The 25,199-nt window shown below is 35.4% G+C and overlaps 3 protein-coding genes across 3 annotated transcripts in view; 1 reads left to right on the forward strand and 2 right to left on the reverse strand.

Annotated features, from left to right (window-relative positions):
• The window catches only part of LOC132182009 (endoglucanase 8-like), an 8,956-nt gene extending 4,155 nt beyond the window's left edge, over positions 1 to 4,801 (reverse strand). Inside the window, exon 1 of the mRNA XM_059595222.1 lies at positions 4,634 to 4,801. Within this exon, the coding sequence (XP_059451205.1) occupies positions 4,634 to 4,801 (168 nt within the window). The remainder of the gene's footprint in view (positions 1 to 4,633) is intronic.
• A 1,792-nt stretch (positions 4,802 to 6,593) lies between these two features.
• LOC132182010 (L-ascorbate oxidase-like) lies at positions 6,594 to 8,859 on the reverse strand. Its single transcript, XM_059595223.1, has 5 exons — positions 8,569 to 8,859; positions 8,374 to 8,466; positions 8,059 to 8,271; positions 7,780 to 7,974; positions 6,594 to 7,677 (listed from the first exon to the last, which is right to left on the reverse strand). Exons 1-5 carry the CDS (start codon positions 8,857 to 8,859, stop codon positions 6,715 to 6,717), a joined length of 1,755 nt encoding a protein of 584 aa, XP_059451206.1. The 3' UTR covers positions 6,594 to 6,714.
• A 14,728-nt stretch (positions 8,860 to 23,587) lies between these two features.
• Positions 23,588 to 25,199, forward strand: part of LOC132182011 (putative UPF0481 protein At3g02645) — a 1,748-nt gene continuing 136 nt past the window's right edge. Inside the window, exon 1 of the mRNA XM_059595225.1 lies at positions 23,588 to 25,191. Within this exon, the coding sequence (XP_059451208.1) occupies positions 23,588 to 25,191 (1,604 nt within the window). The remainder of the gene's footprint in view (positions 25,192 to 25,199) is intronic.

The raw sequence follows: 25,199 nt of genomic DNA on the forward strand, positions 1-25,199 counted from the left end.
TTCAAATGAGGAATTTTCTAGAATTTCGAGATGTGAAATAGCTAAGGAAGCCTGGGAAACTTTAGAAATCACACATGAAGGAACTAAGGTTGTTAGAACTTCAAAAATTCAAATGTTGGTTTCTCAGTTTGAGGAGATTAGAATGCAGGAAGATGAAACTTTTGATGAATTCTATTCAAAGCTTAATGCCATTAGAAACTCTACCATTAATTTGGGAAAGAAAATGGATGATGCTAAAGTGGTGAAAAAAATCTTAAGATCTTTGCCTGAGAGGTTTATTCCCCAAATTGCTGCTATACAACAGAGCAATGACTTAGATACTATGAGAGTAGAAGAACTTGTAGGTTCCCTTCAGACCTTTGAGCTAATTCTTCCTAAACAGAAGAACACCAAAAATATTGCTCTTAAGGCAAAAAATGTTAAGGTTGACTCTTGTGGTTCATCTGATGAGGATTCTGGAAATGAGGAAGAAATTGCTATGTTTGCTAAGAAGTTTAGGAAATTCTTTAGAGCCAAGAAAGGAAATTTTAGAAATAGCAATTCACAATTTTCTGAGAAATCTAGAAATGAGAATGTTGAGAAAGGAAAGTCACCTAAAGGTATCAAGTGTCACGAATGTGGAGGACATGGACACATTCGTGTTGACTGTGCTAACTTGAGAAAGTCAAATGGCAAGGCATTTAATGTGACTCAAAGTGATGAGTCAGACAAGGACGATGCTGAACAAGGAGGTAATTACTTAGCATTTGGAGTTAGTTATGAGAGTGAGCATGAGAATAGTGAGTGTAATTCTCAAGACAAACAAGGTGTGTCCGATAATGATTCGGAAGAAGAAGATGATTTGCAAAATGCTTATAATAATCTCTTTGTGGAATACACTAAACTGAAAAAGCTGAATAAGCAGCAATTGAAAAAACTCAATGAGGTTAATCTTGAAAATGATCAACTTTCTGTCACCTTAACTGATTCTCTTGCTACTCATAATACTTTGATGTCTGAAAATCAAATGCTAATTGCCAAAGTGAAATCCTTAGAGAATGAACTGAATGAATCAAAGAATCATTTAACAAAATTCTCTAGTGAAAAGCTAAATCAAATGCTACATAATCAGAAACATTCGCTTGATAGAACTGGATTGGGTTTTGATAAATCTGCTATTTTATCTACTAATGTTGCTTCTTCTTCAAAGATGATTTTTGTGAAACCAGTGAACAAAGAAGATAGCTTGGCTGAAAAGAATGTAATTTCTCCTCAAATTTCCAAAGATGGAAAAGGTAAGGGAACTCTAACTGATTCCTATATGTCTAGTTCTAAGTCGAGAAGTATGCACATGTTAAGGAACCAACCTTCTCAAAGGTTTATTCCTACGTGTCATAACTGTGGTAAGATTGGACATATTCGTCCTAAGTGTTTTCAGCTTAACAATCATGAGCTTAAAAGAGAATATTTCCATTCTAGAAATAGTTATGAGAAATTATTCAACATGATGAGAGACGTAGTAACACGGTTAGATGTCTTGGATAAGAGTCACACAGTTGTCCCTGATGTGAAGAAAGTTTGGGTCAAGAAGATTAATACCATTCACCAATTGAGGGGGAGTGGTAATGGACTCACCTAGATTAGGTGGGCACATAGACCATGCCTAGAAATTGAGCATATTGATATTTGTCTATAGCTGATCTAGGGCATTTTTTTCTTAATTTTTGTTTGCTTTGTTTTTATTTTCTTTGATTATTTTTTATTCTTTTAGATTGTTTTAATTGTTAGATACTCAGTTTCTCATGTCTTGTGCTCAAATGAATATTTTACATATGAGTGGGGTCAATATTTCTGCACTTTACATCTATTGCTCCATATGTTTCTGATATACCTTGTTTTTCTGAAGACTGTTAAAGGAGTAAGAGTCAGTTTTTCTCATGTTCGAAATTGTGCACTTTTTGCCCCCATTAGGTTTAGATTTTTGTTATGTGTTTGGGAATTTGGAGCAAACATTTTGCTTGGAAGATAGGTTGTGTCAGTTCTATCCACTTGACCAACTCGTTAGTTGAACCTAGCTCCTAAAAATTCCAACATTTTCCAAAAAAAAAAAAAAAAAAAAAAGGGATAAAATAAGCTCAAATGACTTAGTTTTGCTTCTGTCTGTCCCTAAAGAAAGAATCAGTAATCAAATCATTGTGGAAATAGATGATTACTAAAGGACATGGTAAAAGAAAATGATCAGTCTCAGGGGGAGTGTATCGGATGAGGGAATCTAGGTCCTAACATTATAAGGTTTTACTGTGGTTTGAATCAGACTGCTGGTCTTCCTTTACAAAATGTCTGCCTAGATTTACTTTTCATTGATGAAATCTTAGTTAATGGGAGTACTCACACACTACACCATCACATGAGATTTCTGATTATTGCCTACTTGACTGCATTCACAGACCAAGGTTGTGTCATGCATATGATACATTTACGGTGTAAGTGTAGCTTGTTGATCACTCCGAATTGTTCATATATTCATACGAGCATGCATGATCTATTGCTTATCTATACATGTTTTTTTTTGGTGTTCATGCTTTGCATTTCCAGTTTCCTGTTGTTAATTGAGTCATACATTGAGGGAGAGTTTTGCTGATGTTTCTTTATAATCACGCATCATTTTTTTTTTCATGAGTTTTATTTATGTCTTCTTGTTTCACATATGCCTTGATGTATTTTGTGAAGTGTTTCAGGAAGCATGAAGACCTTTTGTCATTCTGTGACAAAAAGGGGGAGTAAATATGGGGAGATGATGGGATTGGCTCGACATTTTGGTTTTGTCACTGAATTGCCAAAGGGGGAGTTTGTTAGTTCTTGTGTTGGCTTAATTCAGTTCCAAAATGCAGATGCTACTGTTCACGGCTCAAACACTGATATAGAATGCTCAGAATCCAATCTCCACCGTTCATAATGTAGATTCATGTGTTATGAACGTCCCTGCAAAATTTCAGCTCAATCGGACCACAAACGCCCATCGATCGGAGTTGTTGATGAAGACTGGACAGTCCGGGTCCGGACCTCCAGAAGCCGGGTCCGGACCCCATTTCCAGAAACTTGATTTTTCAAGCAGGGTCCGGACCTCAATTCCCCGGGTCCGGACCCCAGTTCCCGAAAGTGCATTTTATGAGGCATGTCCGGACCTCAGATCTGCAGGGTCCGGACCTGGGTGACTTATTAGGTTTATTTTCTATTTAAACACGATTTTGCTACATTTAGAAGTACGTATTTTGGAGAGCAAAATCAGAGAGCTTAGAGAGAGATATTGTTCTAGCTTATTTGAGAAGGGATTAAATACGTGAAGCCAATCGGAGTTCCGGTGAAAGGAAATCTTATAGAAGAATTGTGCCAGATGTTCTGGAAAGGGCTACTGCGGTAGAAGTCAAGTGGGTCGCTTGTCGTGTACAAGGAAGAGTAAATTGCAAAGGTTTTGTAATTCTTCTTGTATTCCTTATTCTTCTTATAGTGGATTGATTTCCTGGGTTTGGCTGCCCCGGAGAGGTTTTACATTTAGAGAGTTTTCTAAATGGTTTCCTCTTCGTAACCAAATATCTGTGTTCTTGATTTTCATTACATATCTGTATTTGGTTGATTATTGATTGTTAGGTTAGATCTTATTCCGCTTAATATTTGTGAATCACCTAGACATTTGAATAGGTGTCGTTTGGAGTCGTTTTAGAATTTTCATCATTAATACACATAAACATATATATATATAGAATATGTAAGTCACAATACCTCATGAGTCATGACTTATAAACCCTAGTTCATAGTCAATGACAAGATTAGGAATTTCATTTTATAAGACTAACTTATCATTCATGATGATTTATTTTGATCATGGAAATTGAGATTTCCGATTGATATATCCGTGTGATTACAATGCACTAATCGAACTAGACCAACTAAGTTGTTATTCAATAAACTATTGTGAATTGAATAGATTGAAGTCATGACTGCATATAACATTGACTCTCAAATTATAAGAGGAATATGAACCCAAATGTGAAGTGTACGGCTACTTTGATACATTTAGGAGCGAGATCATTCATGATCAAAATCTCAGTATGTTTGATGAATACATGTTGCATTATTATGGGAACACTACTCCTCAAGATTGAATCCATAATCACGTTTGGTTGGCACCAAAGACATGTAAAATATTCCCTGTAAATAAATTTAATTCAATTTGAGTATTTTAGTTATAAGGAGTTACAAAAACTAAATATACTGATCAATGACATATGATTTCAAGAGTATTATACGAAAAATTAAAAGATTAAATCAGGAACACAAGAATTAAGATATAGCTAGTGAAATAAAGTGGCATTAAATTTATTTTGATTTTAATTTCACTATGAATATTTCTTGAAGGGGTCAAATGCAATTATAACCGGTCAAAGAAGCCAATCTTGATTAATCAAAATAAATAGAGAAGTGCAATCACAACTTTTTAGTAGAATAAAATTGTAATTAATGATAACTTAGAACAAGTCATGAGAACCACTAGATCTTGTTTGGAACTTGTTTTGCTAATCTTCCATTTACAAAAGCTTTGATCAAATAGTAGTAATATTTTAAGGGGGGGAGATATACATAAGAAGAGACTTACACCAATCCCAAAACCATCACGAAGAGCAGAATCCTTCCTCCAAGTCATCCTGTGGAGAGGGGGCAACTTCCCTGATCTCTGGCCTTCAAAGAACAATATGCTCTTCGACAATGCATCCCCATAATCATGTGAAGCCACCACCTTTATCACCATCCCCATTGCTATCATCCCCACCCAAACGGACAACCTTTGAACTTTACTCATCTATACCCTCTCTTTCTCTGCGCAAAACAACAAATGTTGAAGCCGCTCGTTAATTAATCTTAAACTTACGCCTATATATATGACAAGCTAGCAAGAGAGAGAGAATTCTGTTCATGCACCAATGGTGGAGTCCCTTCCGGTGAATGTTGGTTACAGTGTATTTGGATGATTGAGTTCGTGAATCGCAACGAGGACGGAGAACCTTTACGTAGTATCATGCTTCCGCTGCTCTTTTTCATTGACTAACGTACATTTATATCCTCATTTTTAATATATATATATATATATATATCAATGTATTTCCTATGCCCCCAAAAGCTTTCTAAATTATTTAGAATATAATAAATTAAATCATTAAAATTTCATTATAGAGACTAGCTAGACCAATTGATTTCCCTTTTTTTTTTTCTGTTGAATAATTAGCGAATTAATGAGAGAAATTGGTGAGGCCATTAAGCATAATCCCGGCCGAGCACTCTTGAAAATGAGTAGTCCAATGTATTTCTTATTTTTCACTCAACGGATTGACATGCACCCAATGTATAGAATACTCAATATTCAATATTGAGTGTCGATCGATCCGTTGACTAGAAGCTGTTTGAATAATTAATATATGAATTTCACCAAATTAATTCCAAGTTAATGACCATCGATCTTTTAACTGTTTAAAAGTAATTTAATAAAATTAAGTTTATTTTATATAAACATATAATCGTTTTATATATTTGAAAGACAAAGACTTAAGATAACTTTATAGGCATATTCCTGAATAATAAAATTTCAAGAATTGGATTTCCAAGAGATTGCAAGGCACGAAAATTGGCGAAGTCAGCTTTACCTGGTGTAGCGGACTAGAAGGTCCAATGGAAAATATGGGTCCTGTTTGGGGTTTGCTTTCCGGGGATTTGAAAAGTGCTTTCACCAAAGGGTACTGTCTACTTTTTTTAAGTTTGAAAGAAGGGTAGCCGACTAGCCGGCCTTCAAGGAACATTATACTCGTTGGTCATTGGAATTTTCTTTTTCTTTTTTCTATTATTTGTCTTTTCAATTCGACAACTTTGAAGTTGTTGGACTCTAGATTTTTTCCTTGTTAAAAATAATACAAAAAAAAACCTCTGATTTTATAAATTCGGGTTAATATATAAGAGAAAATCTCTCTCGCACACTTTAATTTGAAAGACATGAATTTTTAGTTTTTCTTTTACTTTTTTTTTCCTACTTGGAGAAGCCTCTGTTAGGCCTCGCTCAACAGCCCTACTCGATCCACAGGTCTCTCTCTTTCTCTCGCTAATATTGCAACGGGTATATATGCTAAGCCCACAAACATAGAATATCAGCTTGAGAAAATTAACAATGTGTTATGGGCTCAGAAAAAAAAAAAAAAAAAAGAAGAAAAAAGTGTTATGGGCCAATGACACGCAAAACTAACAACTCGTCTTAAAACAAAGAACAATAAACAAATTTGAGACCAAAAAAAAAATCCCAACATTTGAGTGTTTCTTATTGAAAACAAGCCATCCTAGCTAAGTGAGTTTATATAGAAAAAAAAACATGTCCAAACCTTACTAGGAAATCAAAATAAAACGAAAGCACCAAGTCGCGTTCGAACAGAAAAAAAAATCGCTTTCAAACGGAACCTTGCGATGAGAGTTTGCGATCGAACGAGTTTCGATTGACTATGGACCAAATGGCTATATTATCCTCTTATTACTTGATTGATGCTTACAATACAAATTATTCTTATTTATAGGGAAAATGTGGTAGGTGAATACAACATAAATAAGATAATAAAATCACAAGGATTTGATTACAATCACACATATACGGAGAATAATCTAATAAGGAAAATATAAACACCATATATATAGGAGAATAATCTAAGGCCTGATCAAGCGTTTAGTTTCACCACATCCCATAATAGATGTGGGCAACGTTCCCACCATCTCTACCCCAGCTTCAAACACAATTCCCATGCCCATGAACAAGTGAGGCTCAATATGGCAATGAAATATCCAGACGCCAGGATTATCTGCCTGAAACCTCAAAGCAGTCCATCCGTATGGATATAAAGGCACCGTATTCTTCATGATTGGATCTTTGAGGTTGTATGTTGCTGGATCTTTTTCCTTATCAAACTTATTCATTCCATAACCTAAAACCCAGAAATCATGGCCGTGCATATGCCAAGGATGTGTCTCGCTATGATTCGGGGTCATGGTGTTTGCATTTTGCAGTATAATATCCACTGTGGTATTGAAACTTATCCTATAAATGGCATTGCTAGATGTGGCATTTACATTGTCGGGACCGGGAGCACTAAATATATCATAATTATGAATGTCATAACTATCCGGAGGTGGGTTTTGATCAAAGGCATCGGTGAAATTTTCTTTTAGTGCAATGAGGTAGGGCGTGTGGGGAAGGACAAGAGATCTGTTATTCAAAGACCAACGGTAATAACCATCAATCAAATTTTGTGTGCTCAGAAGCACAATCACCCTATCTGATATGAGAGGCGGTTTGTGTACAAAGTCATGGTGGGCTTTGATGGCACGACTCTGAGCCAATTGTGAAGCCGTGTCGTTCCAGAGAGGGCCTGTGGTTGGAACCGTTGGAGGGTCTTTATCGGGAGGGTTTGGATAGTAATTGAAGATGGCCAGACCGGTTGGGGTTGAGGGTTCCCGGCTAACCACGTTTGTAGTGATCCAATAGTTTCTTGAAGAATCTTGGTCGGCTTTTACTAACACTGAGTATGTCTCACCAGAATTTATGTATAGATTTTTTGTTTCGAATGGCTCAACATAGTTCCCATCGGCTTCAACAACAGTCATATTATGGCCCTGCATGATAAGTTATATGATCATGAGATTAATTATATATGCAAAACACATCATAAATAAATAATTGGAGTTTGGGATATGGATCAGGAAATTCAATATTACTTCAATTTCGAAACTCAAAGCTGATAGAGAAGTCAAGCTGCCAATCCTCAGTCTAAAAGCTTCTCCGTAATGTACGTTTAAACTATAGCGATCATAACATTCTGGATTTCTTTCATTACAAATGTTCGAATCTGAGGTTGGACTTTCATTGAGGAGAGAGCAGTTGAACCTTCCTCTTCCATTTATCAAAAGTGACTGCAAAAATTAATTAAGGAACATCATTAGCAACTTAGCATCAAACTCAATGTCTATGGTTTTGGCACTAATTGGATCTGTTACCTGTGGCTCTTCAACCCAACTGAAGGGTATGGAAGATAAGCCCGTGGCTTGCTCGTAAGTGCTATTATGGTACCAGTCTTTAAGAATGATACTTTCATCTTGCTGATACACAAAGGGCTCACGAACTCTATCAGGTACTGAAACAATAATGAATCCATACAGCCCTGCTGATATTTGCAGTCCATAATGCGCATGGTATAGATATGTTCCCGCCTATATTTTCAAAGTTTAAAAAAAAAAAAAAAAAATCCCCAAATTATTAATATACTGAAAATCTGAATGGATCTTTTTGCATGCGTAATTTTAAGAACTTACTCTATCAACTACAAACGTGTATGTGAAGTTATCTCCTGGCATGATTGGACATTGAGTCACCCCTTCAGTTCCATCACTCCAAGGTGTTCCAATCTGCATGCACACACAGACAAACATTAAAACATTAAGAAGAATGGTTCAATGCTAAGTTGAAAAGGTGTACATTAATGGAACAAATGACACCATATTACGTACCTGTCGGATTCCATGCCAATGGAGTGCAACATTCTCGGTAGGCAAACTGTTGGTAAGATTAACAACGACTGTATCCCCTTGTTGTGCATAGATGGTAGGCCCTGGAGATTTCCCATTGATTGTTATAGCTAGCTTCTTGAAGCAATCGGGAGACTTATAGGCATGCTTGACCTCCCATTCGAGAAAGTGATTTTTTGCCTCAAGGCCCTCAACCCTTTGGACAGTGATTAAAGAAAAGAGATAAAAGGCTAGCAGACACATACAATTTCTAAACTGTAGAGACTCTGCCATGTTTGGAATTCTACTAAATATAAAGCTCGTATGAAATTTCATTACAAGATAGCTCACCTATATATAGGAAGTACTGTATCGTCCAAATTTGAGTCTGGTACGTATGAACGGGTAATAAAAATCTAATGCATCTGAGAAAAAGAAAAATGAAAGCTATTTGATCGTGATATGTCGACCACATCGTCATTTTGGCAGTGTGAAGGTATTAATATGAAGTAACCAACTCACATGCACTTTCTCAACACTAGATTTATTTAATATTTAGGTAGAATGAATTGAACTTTGCACTTGTGGATCACGTGTTAAGAGCATTTAAATTCCAACGGTTTTCATTTGATTTTTCTAAATTTAAGAAATATAACTTTTTTTTTTTTTTTTTTCTCCTTTATCGAAATATATTCGCAATAGATTCTTTTACATTTCCCTATATCAATTAAATATTATTTTTTACAAAAATATAAATTCTTAATTACCCTCACATGCATTTTTTATGAAATTTCAACACAGTTCCTATACAATGAAAGACAGAGATGATAGAGTTGAGAGAAATATTTTGTATTAAAATAATGAGAAATTATATTTAGCATACTCTTATACGACTATCATACAACTATGATGATGTGGCAGTGAATATCAGTCATTTATTTTATTTTATTTTTTGGGAAAAGTACACTTTACCCCCCCAAAGTTTGGGGCGATTTTCAATTTGACCTCCAATGTTTCAATTTTTGCAATGTACCCTCCCAAACTTGCAATTTTTTTTTAATTCGACCAATTTAATTCATCTCAAAATTCTTATATTGCCCCTAATTTATTTTTTTATTTTTTATAAAAAAAAAAATAAAAAAATATATATATATTCGGGGTGGCCGTAGCCACCCATTTGGCCATCTGGCCATCTGGCCATTTTTGCACCCTCTAAATTTTTTTTTTTTAAAAAAAAAAATATAAAAGTAAAAAAAATTATGGGCAATATGAGAATTTTAGAATGAAATTGGTCGAATTGAAAAAAATTTCCAAGTTTGGGGGGGGAGGGGGGTGCATTGCAAAAATTAAAACATTAGAGGTCGAATTGAAAATCGCCCCAAACTTTGGGGGGGTAAAATATACTTTTCCCTTATTTTTTTACAAGCCCTTAGTGATTCAAAGGTTGATTTTTACTGGTACATCATCATAGTTGTATAGCAATCATATATATGAGATTATATTAAATAGCACTAGTCTAAAACAATAGTTATGAAAATGATAGGAAAGCTCTTTTAATTTCTACACATTCGGTAGAATTATAGTACTATTTCCAATGCTTAGGAAAACAATAAGGCATATGTCGTGCATAATTTTTTGTGATTTTTATTGACATTTTTCCTATATGAAGGGAAGCTAGGGGGTAATGTGTATTACACATGTTAATTTAATTCATAGAAGGAAATTTATTGGTGTAATGTTATTCTTAACACCAATCATTTCATATTAGTTGACATGACGTATTTGAAGAAGATGACACTTTTTTTCTTTTCCTTTTTAAATAGCTAACATGTCACGTCAACTAATATGAAAAGTAACATTACATTGTCATACCCTAATTATTGTTATATCAAAAACTTTTGTTACACCATTAAGGGTGATGGTTCAATAGCCAAAGGAAATTCTCAAGTGGTTAGGGCATGTACTAGGGTGTGGGTTCGAATTTTCACAATGTAAAATCTTCACATATGCTCGATTAGTATTAGCCACCTTGAATTCTCATTGATGTCCTGGTGGGGCTGGGTCAGACTATGGCTCAGTTAGACTTGAGGGAGCACCTGCGGTTCCCAACGTCTACGCTCCTCTTGTGTGGCTCCCAGCAGGTAGATGCTCCTATGGTCATGTCCAAATAAAATAGCTACAATTAATCTCCCCAGCCTACCCTTTTTAATTATAAAAAAAAAAAAAAAGAGACTTTCGTTACAATCTCGATCCATTCATGTTTTGATATATCATATATGATATTCACCAGATTTAACAATTTTTTACACACTTTTAGTCACATCAGTCGTTTTTTAATTAGTCATGGCCGTGAGACTGGGATCGGATCTTCTGCGTCAAATACCTTTTGAGAACATGTTAGCTGATAACAACTCGGCCACCAATCAATTATAGGATCCAACAATTTACGATTTTTTTTTTTTTTTTTTGATTGCCAAGACAAGTCATGTACCATTTGAAATTTTTATGAGCTAATGATAAACATCAAACAAAAATCATATAGGTAAGAGCTAGTAATATTTATCAAACAAAAACCATATAATAAACATTACTGATATATTGCACTATTCATAATATATATATTAAACAATATTATCTAATTTCACAAAGCCGTATGCAAGTATATTATATTATTGAATTTTGAAAATGATTCTTACATGTATAAGTACGTATAGAATCTATTAACATTATGGAATCAGTTTATGAATCAACCTTAAATTTCCTAAAACTCATGCCATTGAAGCAATGTCTGTTTCATATGAAATTTCAAGTTTGCAGGTGTATCGTCCAAATTTGAGTTAGGTACACGTATGAACGGCTAAAAAAAATCTAATGCATCTGTGAAAAAAGAAAAAAATGATAGCTATTCGATCGTGATTAATTTGTCGATCCCACATCGTCATTTTGGCAGTGTGAAGGTAGTATTAATATGAAGAAGTTGGTTCCTAGGCTGACAGGTATACTCAACAATAGATTTATTTAATATTAAGGTCGAAGGGTGTTGAACTTTGAGCTTGTGGATCACATGTTACGTGTATTACGTGTGTTACTTCTAAGAAAGAAATTTATTGGATTATTGTTATTCTTTAACGCCCATCGGCAAATCCAAACAACACCTAGAATCCAATCAACACCGAGTCCTGATTCACAGCACACGGCTGTGCAATTTTTTTAAAAAAAAAATTAAAAAAAACAAATTTTGAGCATGCTGCGTGCTGTTTTGATTCACCCAATCAACACCTAGAAGGAAGGTTAAATAGGTGAAATCACAATATAGTGCATGCGGAATTTAAAAATTAACAAACATAACCAAACTCAATTTTGCAGCATATTAGAGAATAAAAATTTCTGCAGCAGAGAAATAACACCAAACCACAAAATATCAATCACAACATAATCAATACACGTTACTAAATGTTTTAGTAACATGCCACTTTACTATATTTGATAACGTGTCAAATTTAACACGTTACTAATTTGAAAAATGAAAAAATAAAATAAAATATAATCAAAAAATCAAAATTTGAAAACTTTAGTAATGTGTCAAATTTGACACGTTACTAAATGGTAACGTGTCAAATTTGATACGTTACTAATTCGAAAACTTAAAAAAAAATAATAATAATAATTATTATTATTATTATTATTATTATTATTATTATAATTATAATTAAAAAAAATTAAAAATAAAAATTCGAAAACTTTAGCATGTCAACTTTGACACATTACTAATTCAAAAACTTTTTAAAAAATAATAATAATAAAAATTAAAATATAAAAATTCGAAAACTTTAGTAATGTGTTAAAATTGACATATTACTAAATGGTAACATGTCACGCGCTGGTCCCTCTTTTTCTCTTTTTCTTTCTTCTTCCCTCTTTTTTCTTCCTCCCAGCCGCACTTTTTGTTTCTTCTTCTCTTTTCCTTCTAGTAGCTTAGCCATTTTCTCTCACGCTCTCCGTCACTTTCTCTCACGCCCTTTGGCCGTCACTCTCTCTCCCTAGGGTAGTACTCCAGCCGCCATACCCTCTGCATCTCCGTCGATCTCCTCTCCTCAGGTATACATATGCATTAATCTATTGATTATGTTGTTGATTTAATCGATCGATTTCTGTTATATTGACTGATTGTTGAGGAAAATTTATGGGTTAGTAACATAGTATGTATGAATGATTTTCAATTATACCCAGTTAATGATTTAGCCAAAATCCAAAAAAAAAATTCAAAGCTTAAGCTGTAAACCGAAAAAAAAAATTTATCTATAGTATTTGGGTTGCTCCAAATTCGGTTTTAAATGCTACCCATGAGAATACAGTTCTCTTTTCGGGATACCCATTGTGGGGTGAATTTAAGAGTTATTTCCAATTAGTTTGCTTGGTTTGATGATGAAAGATGTGTATTTGACTATTTGTTTGATGGTGTTGGCTGGTGGCCGAGGACTTGGAAGTTTATAGGGAGAATATCCGTTGCGTGCATTATCATCCTCTTGAGTTTACACGTGGTGTGGATTCTTGAGTGAAGCTATGTGGTTGAGAACACGCATATATAGACCCAAACAACTCACAATTAGGGTTGTTAAGTGTGCGAAGCGTCTCGCGAGCAAGCTCGGGCTCGGCTTGCATAAGCTCAGCTCATGTTCGACTCGAATATTAAATGAATCGTTTCGTGAATACGAATCTTGGCTTGAATATTAAATGAAGCTAGCTCGGCTCGACTCGGCTAAGCTCGTGAGCTGCTCGTATAAGGCTCGAATTGGTAGTTATTCACATAATTCCTCATATTAATATTAAAAATTGATGATTTTTTTTTATATATAATAGCATCATTTTATTATAAAATGATGTATATCATTTCTCTTCGAAACCAAGTGCCTTGTTGTATTGACTCGAGCTCCATACTTCGCTAGCCAGACTAAGCAAATGCTTATATGCAAGCTAGCTTCTTAAGCCGTTTAAGAGTACTTGAAGTTTAAATTTATAATAAAAAAATAAATTAATAAATTAAATATAAGAGCCAGCTCGTGAATTGGCTCGGCTCGGCTCGATTTATTATGAGTTCGAGCTCGAGCTCGATTTTTTGGCTCGTCCTTAAGCTCGGCTCGAGCTCGAGCTCAAGTAAAATTCAAACAAGCCGAGCCCAAACAAGGAAAGCTCGCTCAAGCTCAGCTCGTTTACACCCCTACTCACGATGGCTCATCCTTGATGGGCTAAAGCATTTTTGTTTGTTTATTTGTTATAGCCAAGTGAAAGCAAACAACACAAATTATTGGATTTGGATCATCTATAATTACCAAAGAGAGGGGCATGAGAAATTGTAGGCGGGTATGCGAGGGAACCCCGGGTTGTTTGTTTGTTATTGACTTATAGTCAAAGTTAAAGCAAACAAAACGAATTATTACAAATTATTGGATTTGGACAAAGAAGAGGGGGCAGGAGAAGAAAAAAAAAATTAATTTTTTATACTTTAGTAACGTGTCAAACTTGACACGTTACTAAAGTTTTTTAACGTGTCAGAAATTGACACTAGTAACATTCAAATTAGTAATACACCGCACACATTACTAACATTTAGTAATGTGTCAAGCCTATTGACACATTACTAAAGCGTCATTACTAATCAAAAGGTATTTTGTAGTGCCTAGATCCTTGGACATAAATCTATGGTTCTTTAGTTTTGGATTGAAGTTTTGATTGCTTTATGAACGATGGATGATTCTAAATTTTTTGTTCTCGATTAGGACAGTGTTAAGATGCATGTTAGGGCCATCGATTGTGGAAACAAGAGAAAATGGAAACAAAAGAATTTTAGAGTGGTTAAGTGTTATACACATGTATATGCCGACCAATAGGAATTGCCCTAAGGGCTATACTATCCTCTTATTACATGATTGGTGCTTACAATACAAATTATTCTTATTTATAAGGAAAATGTGGTAGGTGAATACAATATAAGTAAGATAATAAAATCACAAGAATTTGATTACAATCACACATATATGGAGAATAATCTAATAAGGAAAATATAAACCCCATATATATAGGAAACATATTATAATTAGAATCTAAGGCTTGATCAAGCGTTTACACCACAAAAAAAACAAGGTTTAGCGACATGGTTATTTGGGGCATTTTTGGCCAAAAAAATGTCCCTATTGATTTCGCAACGCTTGACTAGGGGCACTTGGGACACGTCGGTTTTTATGGCGACTAGAATTTAAGATTGAGACGTTTTTTTACTAAAGAGCGCCTCAAAAAGGGGACGTTTGGAACAAAGCGCCCCCTTTTTTAAAAGGGGGCGCTTAGTTGTGAAAAACGCCCCATTTTTTAAATGGGGACGCTTCCTAGGCAAGCGCACCCTTTTTTAAATGGGGGCGCTTCCTAGGCAAGCGCTCCTTTTTTTAATGGGGGCACTTCCTAGGCAAGCGCCCCCTTTTTTAAATGGGGGCGCTTTCTAGGCAAGCGCCCCTGTTTTTAAATGGGGGCGCTTCCTAGGCAAACGCCCCCATTTAAAAAAGTGGGCGCTTCCTAATCAAGCGCCTCAATTTTAGAATGAGGGCGCTTCCTAGGCAAGCGCCCCCTTTTTTAAAAGGGGTCGCTTGCCTAGGAAGCGCCCCTTTTTTAAATGGGGACGCTTGCCTAGGAAGCGCCCTCATTATAAAAATGGAGCGCTCAGGTGGGCAAGAAAGGGGGCGCTTACGTGTAAAGGGCCCATATTTCTATATGGGAGCACTTCCACGCTGCAAAGCGCCTTCAATAATTAATATATAGAGAAAATATTTTCCCATGCAATCCATATATATTTTTTATATTCTCCTGATATACAATACGCAATACAATATTGTATTGCGTATTTTCTCCATAAATATTGAATTAATCCATAAATATTTTCTCCATTCATCAATCTCATACAATCTTATATATATATATATATATATATATATATATATCTCACAATACATATCTAATCCATATATACAATCTCATATCTCATAAGACATCTAAATCCAAAATGATGATGTCATAAACACAAAGTGTACCACATCTTAAAGAGTTAACAAAAATTGTACCATACATATGAAATAAAATAACCAAAACGATATCATAAACACAAAGTGTACCACCTCTTAAAAGAGTTCACAAAAATTATATATTGCTCGTAAACGGCCAGTGTATTCTGCATTCTCCATGACCTTGGCATAAGCGTCGTCAGTTGCCCAATTTATTGATCCATGTGTCAAGCTTGAGCTTACTGCAGTGTCTTGTGAACTCAGAGCCCTCATCTTCTCCTATATTTATATAGAATATGGAAAAGTGTTACGCACCAACTAATCGACTCATAAAGACTTACAATATTATAGTGTTTTTGAAAAAATAAACACATGCATACACAAATTAAATATACAAGTTAATCACATACAACTTTGTCCTCAATGTTTGTATTGAGGAAACTGCTATGTTACATGGTGAAATGCTTAGAATTTAATTTTTTGGAGCAGATAACTTTTTGGGAGGCATGTCTTACTCTTACTGATTATTATTTGAGACACCTTTTCCTTAGATTGCAAGATTGATGATTAGCTAAGAGTTTAGATTTGCCTTATTTGGTTTTGACTCTAAAATAAATTTTCTTTACTGTTTTACCTAGTGCCCATAAACAAATTTCAAAATGATACAATAGTCAAAATTTAGCAGTAGAAAGGGACTTCAATGGAGTAGATCACTATTGATGATGCTATATATTTTTCTACCCTTTCAACACATCCGTGCAAAGTATTTTCTCCTAATGAAAATATTATTTGATCTCAAATTTCTAGCTAGTATGTGTGAAAAGATTTTTATTAGTTGAAAGTGGCACCTTAATTATCATGAGAAAAATACTTTAAAACTTATTTTTTTTTCGAAAATCAGATGATTGACTAATAATTTCCTGATGATAAGATAAATTTTATGGCAAAGATAAGATCTATCTGGTGGATAAGACAATTAAAATTCAAAAAATGGCACCAATCTCGACGAGAAATTTTGGATAGTAAAGCAGACTATTCTGGCACTACCAATGAAGAGGAAAAACAAAGGAACATGCTAATAAAGGATAAGAAAAAACAATAAAATTAAATTAAAAAAAAAAAGAAAAAAAAAGAAGGTATTATGAACGAACTACATAGTGAAATCAAAACTGAATTAAATCTGAAATAACACTACAAGACAACCACGGAGATTCTTCAAAATTGTGATTGCTGCATTCAACAAACCAACTACACCCTAAAAGCAGAGAAAAATTTGCTGAATTTAAAATCTCTAATTCTCCTAAAAATCATAATACATAAAAAATCTGACTATTAGAATCCTAAATCGACAACTTAAAGAGACAGCAGATACAAAGAAAAACAGAGACAGAGAGAGACTCACTAGTACAGGAACGTAGAGAGAGGCAGGCCGGTTTTGACTAGAGAAGATGGCCGGTGGGTTGGCCAACCGTGCGGGTCACTGGGCGCCGGAGAGAGAGATAGGAAAATCGAGATTGAGAGAGGGGCAACTGACGCTGTAGAGAGAGATATGGATCGATATATATTGAGGGAGAGGGGAGAGGCTAGGGATCAAAAATATATATCAGGTATATATATATATATATCCTGATGCAGAGAGGGGGGACTAGCAGGCCGCGCGGGGAGAGGTTAGGGAAAATATATATTGAGGGAGAAATTAAGTCTTAGAGCGGGAGCTGAGGAATCAAAAGGAAAATTAAGTTCCCACTCGCAAAAACAAAAAATATAAATATATTAAAATTAAAAAACACTTATAAATTTATTTATAAAAATAAAAAGTAAATACAAAAATTAAAATACATTTAAAAGAGACTTAAACTAAAAATATATAAATGCAAAATCAGTTAATGTGGTTGTCTAGATTAAAAATTCATCTATGTGATATAAAAACAAAAATAATACTAATTCAGAAATTATCGGGATAGGCCACAATAATAATTTAATTCCTATAATCAATTAAATTCTGTCAAAGTAGTTAACGGATTCCATTAGTGTATCACATCATTACCAATAGATACATGTCATTCTTATTTAAAAGTAAATAAATATATTAAATATATAAATTAATTTTAATATTAAAAAAACAATGAGGGCAGGGATCGGAGGGGGTGGCCAACAAGCCACCCCTAGAAATGGCCGAGAGTGGCGTGCGGCCACCCCTAGCCACCTTGGGGTGGCCCGCGTCCCACCCCTTAGGTGGGGGTGGCCTTTGGGCCATCGTTGATTAATTTGGTTGGGGGTTGGGGGTGGTGCACGGCCACCCCCAGCAAAATCTGGGAGTGGCTCGACGGCCACCCCACTTGCGGAGTGGCACGCAAGGCACCCCAGGGTGGCCAAGGGTGGCTGCGCGCCACCCCAATGGGTCGAGGGTGGCGGCAAGCCACCAGGATGGCTCCTTGGCCACCCCTGTGGCTACCAACCGGCAACCAACCCATATTTAAAAATAAAAAATAAAATAATAATAATAATTTGTAAATTTTATGGGTATTAATTATCATTTCCCCCCAATGAACTACGACCACTCGATTACCATATACCCCTATCAACTACCAACTTTACATTACAACCCCGACCATCAAATTAAACTATATCCTTTCGCTACTAAAACCCACATTCCGTCCGCCAAGGTTGTTTAGTCGGACGGGATCAACCGGCCATCACGTACGTGCGACTAGTTCATAGGTAGGGATTCGGTGGTGAGTGGGTGGGCGTTGGGTTAGAATTAACGAAAAATTTCATAAGATTTATTTGAATTAAAGATACTGTACGGGGAGAGGGAAAATATTGAAGGGAAAATTAAGCTCGCGCACTAACAAAAATAATTTCGGTGCGCCTACTATCCAGGCGCCCTTATTTAAGTGCGCGGGCTGGCAAGCATCCCTAATTAGGGGCGCCTGCCAGCTAGGCACCCTTAACAAAGGGCGCCTTGGCAGGCGCCTCTAATTAAGGGCGCCTAGATGGCAAACTCCCCTAATTAAGAGTGCTTGCCAGCCAGGTGCACTTAATTAAGGGATTAAGGGCGCTTGCCAGCCAGGTGCACTTAATTAAGGGCGCCTAGCTGGCAGGCGTCCCTAATTAAGGGCGCTTGGATAGCAGGCGTCTCGAATTAAGAGCGCTTGCAAGCTAGGTGCCCATAATTAGGGGCGCTTGCCAGCCAAGCGTACTTAATTAAGGGCGCTTGCCAGCCAAACGCACTTAATTAAGTGCATCTAGCTGGCAGGTGCCCCTAATTAAGGGCGCCTGGATAGTAGGCGTCTCGAATTAAGGGTGCTTGCCAGCCAGGCATACTTAATTAAGGGCGCCTAGCTGGCAGGCGCTCCTAATTAAGGGCGCCTGGATAGTAGGAGTCCCGAATTAAGGGCGCTTCCCAGCCAGGCGTCCTTAATTAGGGGCGTTTCCCAGCCAGGCGCACTTAATTAAGGGCGCCTAGCTAGCAGTCGCCCCTAATTAAGGGCGCCTAGATAGCAGGCGTCTCGAATTAAGGGCGCTTGTCAGCCAGGCGCCCTTAATTAGGGGCGCTTGCTAGCCAGACGCACTTAATTAGAGGCGCCTACCAGCTAGGCGCCCCTAATTAAGGGCGCCTAGATAGCAGGCGTCCCGAATTAAGGGCGCTTGCCAGCCAAGCGCACTTTATTAATTAAATTGAGGCATGTCCTATTGAAATGTCCCGAATTAAGGGGACGCTTTTCTGCGCAGGTGTTGCTAATTTTATTTTGTGTTGCTTACACAATAAAACGTCCCAATAAGGGGATGTTTTATTAAAGCGCCTCTATTCCAAGCGTTACTAAACCTTGTTTTTTTTGTAGTGATGGTGAGTGTTTTCCCTATATATGCAAAGTGGGGTACTCAAAAGTTACAAAATATTTGACCAAATATATAAAAGAACAAAAAAAAAAAAAAAAAAATGGAAAATGCTTAAAAATCTTGTCTCCATTTTCTTTGACAATTAGTAGGAGGCAAACATGAAAAAAGTACAGTCCAATATGGCAAGCCAATAAATACCTGAGTAATATTATGTACCATCTTTTTATCCTCCTAAAGTTGATGTGACTTTTAAAATCACAATTAATTTTTAAATGAATCATATTTGAATTTTGATTCAATAGTGATTTTTATGCCCAATGTGCCGTGTGGTCTCAGACTTTCAGTTACCCAAGCCAAGCTGACCACTATACTCTAAAACATTCTATCTGCAATCTGTAGAAAAATAAGCACACTACTATACTCTATTTTTTTATACATCCGAATACAAAAACTCACATTTACAATTCACTCAGCAATCAACTATATTCTATATTATGCACCAACTATAGTATCTAGCAAATATTGTAGCTGATTAGACGTTTCCTTATTAAATTTTAGACTTGGTCTCAAGCAAATGAAAAACAAAAAAAAAAATTGTAAAATTAGTAATTGTGATTTTTCTGACTTACAATTAGATTTCTGTGGTACAAAAATAAACTCAAAGGTCCCTAAGTTATGCCAAAAAAAAAAAATTTAGTCCCTTCAATCAAATTATGTCCACTAATTTAACATATTCTGTTAGTGTAACATTGACTTAAATAAGACAAGTATCACAATTTTATTAATTCTGATGTTTTACGCTATCAGAATCTATTAAGTCAGTCAACGGAATTTAACAGTAGGAACTAAATTATTATTTTTTTGGATATCTTAAGGACCTATAAATTAATTTTAATACCACATAGAGTTAATAATTGCAAATCAAGTAAACCACAGCAACTGATTTTGCAATTTTTTTTTTTTTTTTAAAAAAAAAATTAGACATTTTGTGGGACTTGAACTATATCGTTGGATTGGATCCCTCAAAAATCAGCTATGAGCTTGGCGTCATCTTAATTATGGTAGCTTCAGCTTTGAACAAAAAAAAAAATCACCTGAAATAGCAAATCTAGTGTATTGGACCCAACAAAGGAATGCTATTTAATTTCTTGAGCGTAATGACTTGATGCCTTAACAAGTTGACATGATGCTATGCAGAGTGCAGAGCTCAAAGTCCCATAAAAAAGTAGTTTCAAGTCTCAAATTAGGTCTGGAGTTTGGTCAGAAGCCAACGGGAAAAAACTAATTGGATGGGGGTATTTCCGGTTTTCTATGTTGCAAGAGGGGGAAAAATGTGAAAAGAAAAATTATGGGGGGACAAATATAGCATTTTGGAGGGACAATTTTTTTAAAATGACATATTCTAAGAAGAATTTTAAAACTTTTGGGCCCCCCCCAATGGTATATGTGAGTCCGCCCCTGGTCATATAATTATGCTAACCCATTACTCACTGAAATAGGTTACCAATTTTTTAATAATGTTTTTCTTGATTTCATGTATTTTTCCCAAAATTTTTTATAGGGGTATTTTTATCATTTTAGTGCAAAGAGGGTTACCTTGCAAACTTTTCTTTTAGTTTGAGTAGATATTAATGCAATCTTTAATTCGAGAGATATTAAAAAGTGAGTGTTAGCTAGTTTCAAGATGTGTTTTTTTTCTTTCAAATTTTTAAATAAATTGACAACATATACTAAAATGATTTATTTAGTTTTCTTAATAATTTTGTTATATTTTATAATAAATATACTAAAGTAGCTTCGAAGAGATCCAATTGTTGTTCAAGTACAAATTAAATTCTTCATATTACTGCACTATATATATAAATTCTTCATATTACTGCACCATATATATATAAAGCTTTCCATTTGATATATTTATCATATTGTAATGATAATTAAACTATTCAATGTTATTAAAAAATAACATTGTGATTTTTAGAAATAATATTCTAGACTATATACGGAGTTGCTAGTATTTTTCTAATCTTAAGTATATATATATATATATATATATATTTTTAAAATAACCAATATGTAACTAAATAATATTAATGAAATTAATTAATTGGACAAAAAATTAGTAACATGTCAGTTTCACACGTTGCCAATTTGTAACGTGTTAAAATGACACGTTAAAAATTGGTAACATGTCTAACTGACACGTTACAAATTAGTAACGTGCCATATTGACACGTTACTAATTTGTAACGTGTCAATTAGACACGTTACCAATTTGTAAACGTGTCAGTTTGGCACGTTACTAATTGGTAACGTGCTAGTTTAACACGTTACTAAAATAATTAGTAACGTGTCATAAATTGACATATTACTAATTTGTAACGTGCCAAAAAATAATGAATAGTTAACACGTTACTAATTGATATGTTTTTTGTAGTGACCTCATTTGTCATTGTACTCATGATCTGTTGTGATAACAAAGAAGAAACCAAGATGTCTGGACGAACAAAAAAAGTAAATGAAAATTTAAGATATAGAAACCAAGTTTTTATTTTTAATTTTTTACAAATTTGTGTGATAATTCAGATGTGTGCCAGCACATGATATTTCACAAAAAGACCTGCTATTCTTCAAATTGTCACTCATCTTTTATTTAACATTTTTTCAAGTTCACTATTAAATCGTAGGATCACACGTGGGTCTAATTGATTCAATAATAAATTTGAAAAAAACTATAAACAAAGTTAGACGAAAATTAAACAAGAAAAAAAAAAATCTCCTTCACAAGTCATTCAAGAATGTTCATCCTCTTGTCTGCTGTCACAAGGGATTGGGATCGTTTTTCCTGAGTGCGCGTGTTTACCACTTGGCGGCTTCAAGTATACGTTGAGAAATCTTAGTCAAAACCATGGGTTTTATTTTAAGGTCTAATTAATCGTCATTCTACTTAATTGAGTCTATAAAGTTTCCACGCGGTGAGTGACCTGTGAACCAGCAATGTCAATGATGTCATGCGATTATATTGAATGAGAACTGTTGTCATTTTGTCATCAGTTTTTCCTAACCGTGTTTTCAGGCAAACTTGGAAACTGACGTGTATACAATTTGCTTCGCGAAAACGTGGGCGGGTTGATATTCTAATTTTTTTTTTTGCTTGATTGATTTAATTAGATCATTGAGTAACACTAAAAATTACATATTTATCTTATAATTATTTTATTATTTTGATGTGGTAGTGCAAATCAACTCTTCAATAAATTTTTATTAAAAAAAAGTCTTAAGTGTTGATTAGGGCTTTTTCGTCTGAATTATGAGATAATTGTGATATAAAAATGTAGTATATAGCATATTCATTATGAATATATTTTTAACATTAAACAAAAGTAATGCTATAAATTATATTTGTATCTCATAATTATCTCATATTTTGACGTGGCAGTTCCCCAATTAACCATTGAATCTGTTAGTTTTTTAAAAATTAATAAGAGAAATGATTGGTGTAAAAAAGCGCTTATTGACAACTTTATTTTTAAGCTTTTGTCAAAAATACATTTTAGCTATTTTTTGGACTCTTAAAAGAGTTTTCAATTTTTTTTATCAAACAATTTTTTTTTTTTTTTTTAAACGAACTTTTTAAATGTTAAAGAGACTTTTAGACTCGTAAAATATACGATACCCGTACAGGCCTAAATTAAACTATAGTTGCTTTCCAAAACGTCGGAATATTCAAAAAAAGGGAAAAACAAAAACGTTGCATGCATGTGTATAATCATAGAATCAAAAACGAACTTCTCTTATATACCTAATTCAAATTGTTGGTATTCTAATTTAAAGTCCAATTAAGTCATCTGGGAATGGGAAGGATCCAAGCCCTTTCCTTGTAATCATTCAGAAAGAGACTTTACATATTCATTTCTCTTTGACCCTCGATCTCCCAAAACTGCGAGTAAGTAATTTCCTCGAACTCACCGCGAAGTTCCCTCTTCATCTAATTACTCCAACCCATTATAAAAGAAAGACATATATATATATATATATATATATATATATATATATATATATAGTAGAGTCAGTACTACTAGCAAAAGAAAGACATATATTTCTCTCCCTTCCAAACACTCCCTAACTGCGGGAGCATGTCTTCCGAGTTAAAAGCCATGGAACCAGCAAAGCCTAGTTATGACCAAGAATGGGTCATACAGATAAGTCGAGCCCTAGAAGAAGACCTACAAGACATTAACGCTGAAGGCCTTCCCGTGAGCATCTTCAGCGTACCCAAAACCCTAATATCTTTCAAACCAGATGCATACACTCCACAGCTAATAGCCCTTGGCCCATACCATCACCAGCGGCCTGAACTCTTCGAGATGGAGCACCACAAACTCACTTCAGCTAAAAGAGTGCAAAAGAATCTCCAACAAATCAAATTCTGCCACCTGGTCAACCATATTGCCCAAAGTGATAGCACTGTCCGCGCTTGCTACCACCGGTTCTTGGAGTTCGACCAGGAAACACTCGCGTGGATATTCGCCATCGATGCTTCCTTCTTGTTGGAGTATCTCCAAACCTACTCTCCCAAAACGGAAGAAGGCTCGCTTATGCGAATCTCTTCTAAGATGGCACATTTGATCGACTATACAAGGAGGAAAACTGCACACCACGCGATCCTCAGGGATGTTATTAAGCTCGAAAACCAAATCCCTCTCTTTTTACTCAGAGAAGTTTATAGTTTTTATCCGCGTGAAGATCATGACGAAGCATTAGCCACAATGCTGATGGGTTTTTGCAAAGATCTATCCCCAATCAAGTACATTAATTACCAATGTTTTAGAGAAGAATGCTTCGAGAGAGCCCATTTGCTACAACTTCTCTACCACATGGTTGTGCCAAAGCTTCAACTTGTACCTGATTGCAGTGAGCAGGAGAAGCTTAAAGGGAACGAAGAGATTGGCTGGTTTAGAAAAGCCTTGAAATCATTCTTGACAGCAATAATTTATATTAACTTGGCCCCGCTCCGCCTTCTCAGCAAAATTTACAAGTCAAAAGCAATGAAGTTTTTGGTTACACTACCATTTACAATCCTCTTGTATGTTTTGCATCTTGGAAACAAGGATGATATAAACAGTCTCATATCGTCGGCAGGAAATGTGGCCGAAGAGGCGGAAAGTGCATCTCAGAAGACGGAAGACGAATTAAGTCCTTTGGTCGAAGAGATTGCAATCCCAAGCGTGACACAACTTCATAAAGTTTGTGTCAAATTCTGTCCAGCAAAGGGTGGCTTGGAATCCATAAATTTCGACAAGTCTTGCGGTAAATTTTACCTTCCGGTTATTCATTTGGATGATAACTCGGAAGTTGTGCTGCGGAACCTCGTGGCCTACGAGGCATGCATTGCGCCAGAGATGATGGTTTTTACACGTTACACGGAATTGATGAATGGGATAATTGATAATGAGGAGGATGTGAGGATTCTTCGAGAGGCAGGGATCATCTTGAACCGCCTCAAAAGCGATGGAGAAGTAGCAACGCTTTGGAATGGCATGACGAAGTCTGTGAGGGCAACGAAAGTTCCAATTCTGGACAAGGCCATCGAAGGTGCAAATACTTATTACTCGAAGAGTTGGAAGGTCAGGATGAACGTGACGATGAAGAAGTATGTGTTTGCTTCATGGCCATGTCTTACGTTTTTGGCAGCAAACATTCTGATATTGATGTCTACTCTTCAGGCTGCTTGCTCCATGTACAATT

This window comes from Corylus avellana, chromosome ca5 (genome assembly GCF_901000735.1).
Source record: "Corylus avellana chromosome ca5, CavTom2PMs-1.0".
NCBI lineage: Eukaryota > Viridiplantae > Streptophyta > Magnoliopsida > Fagales > Betulaceae > Corylus > Corylus avellana.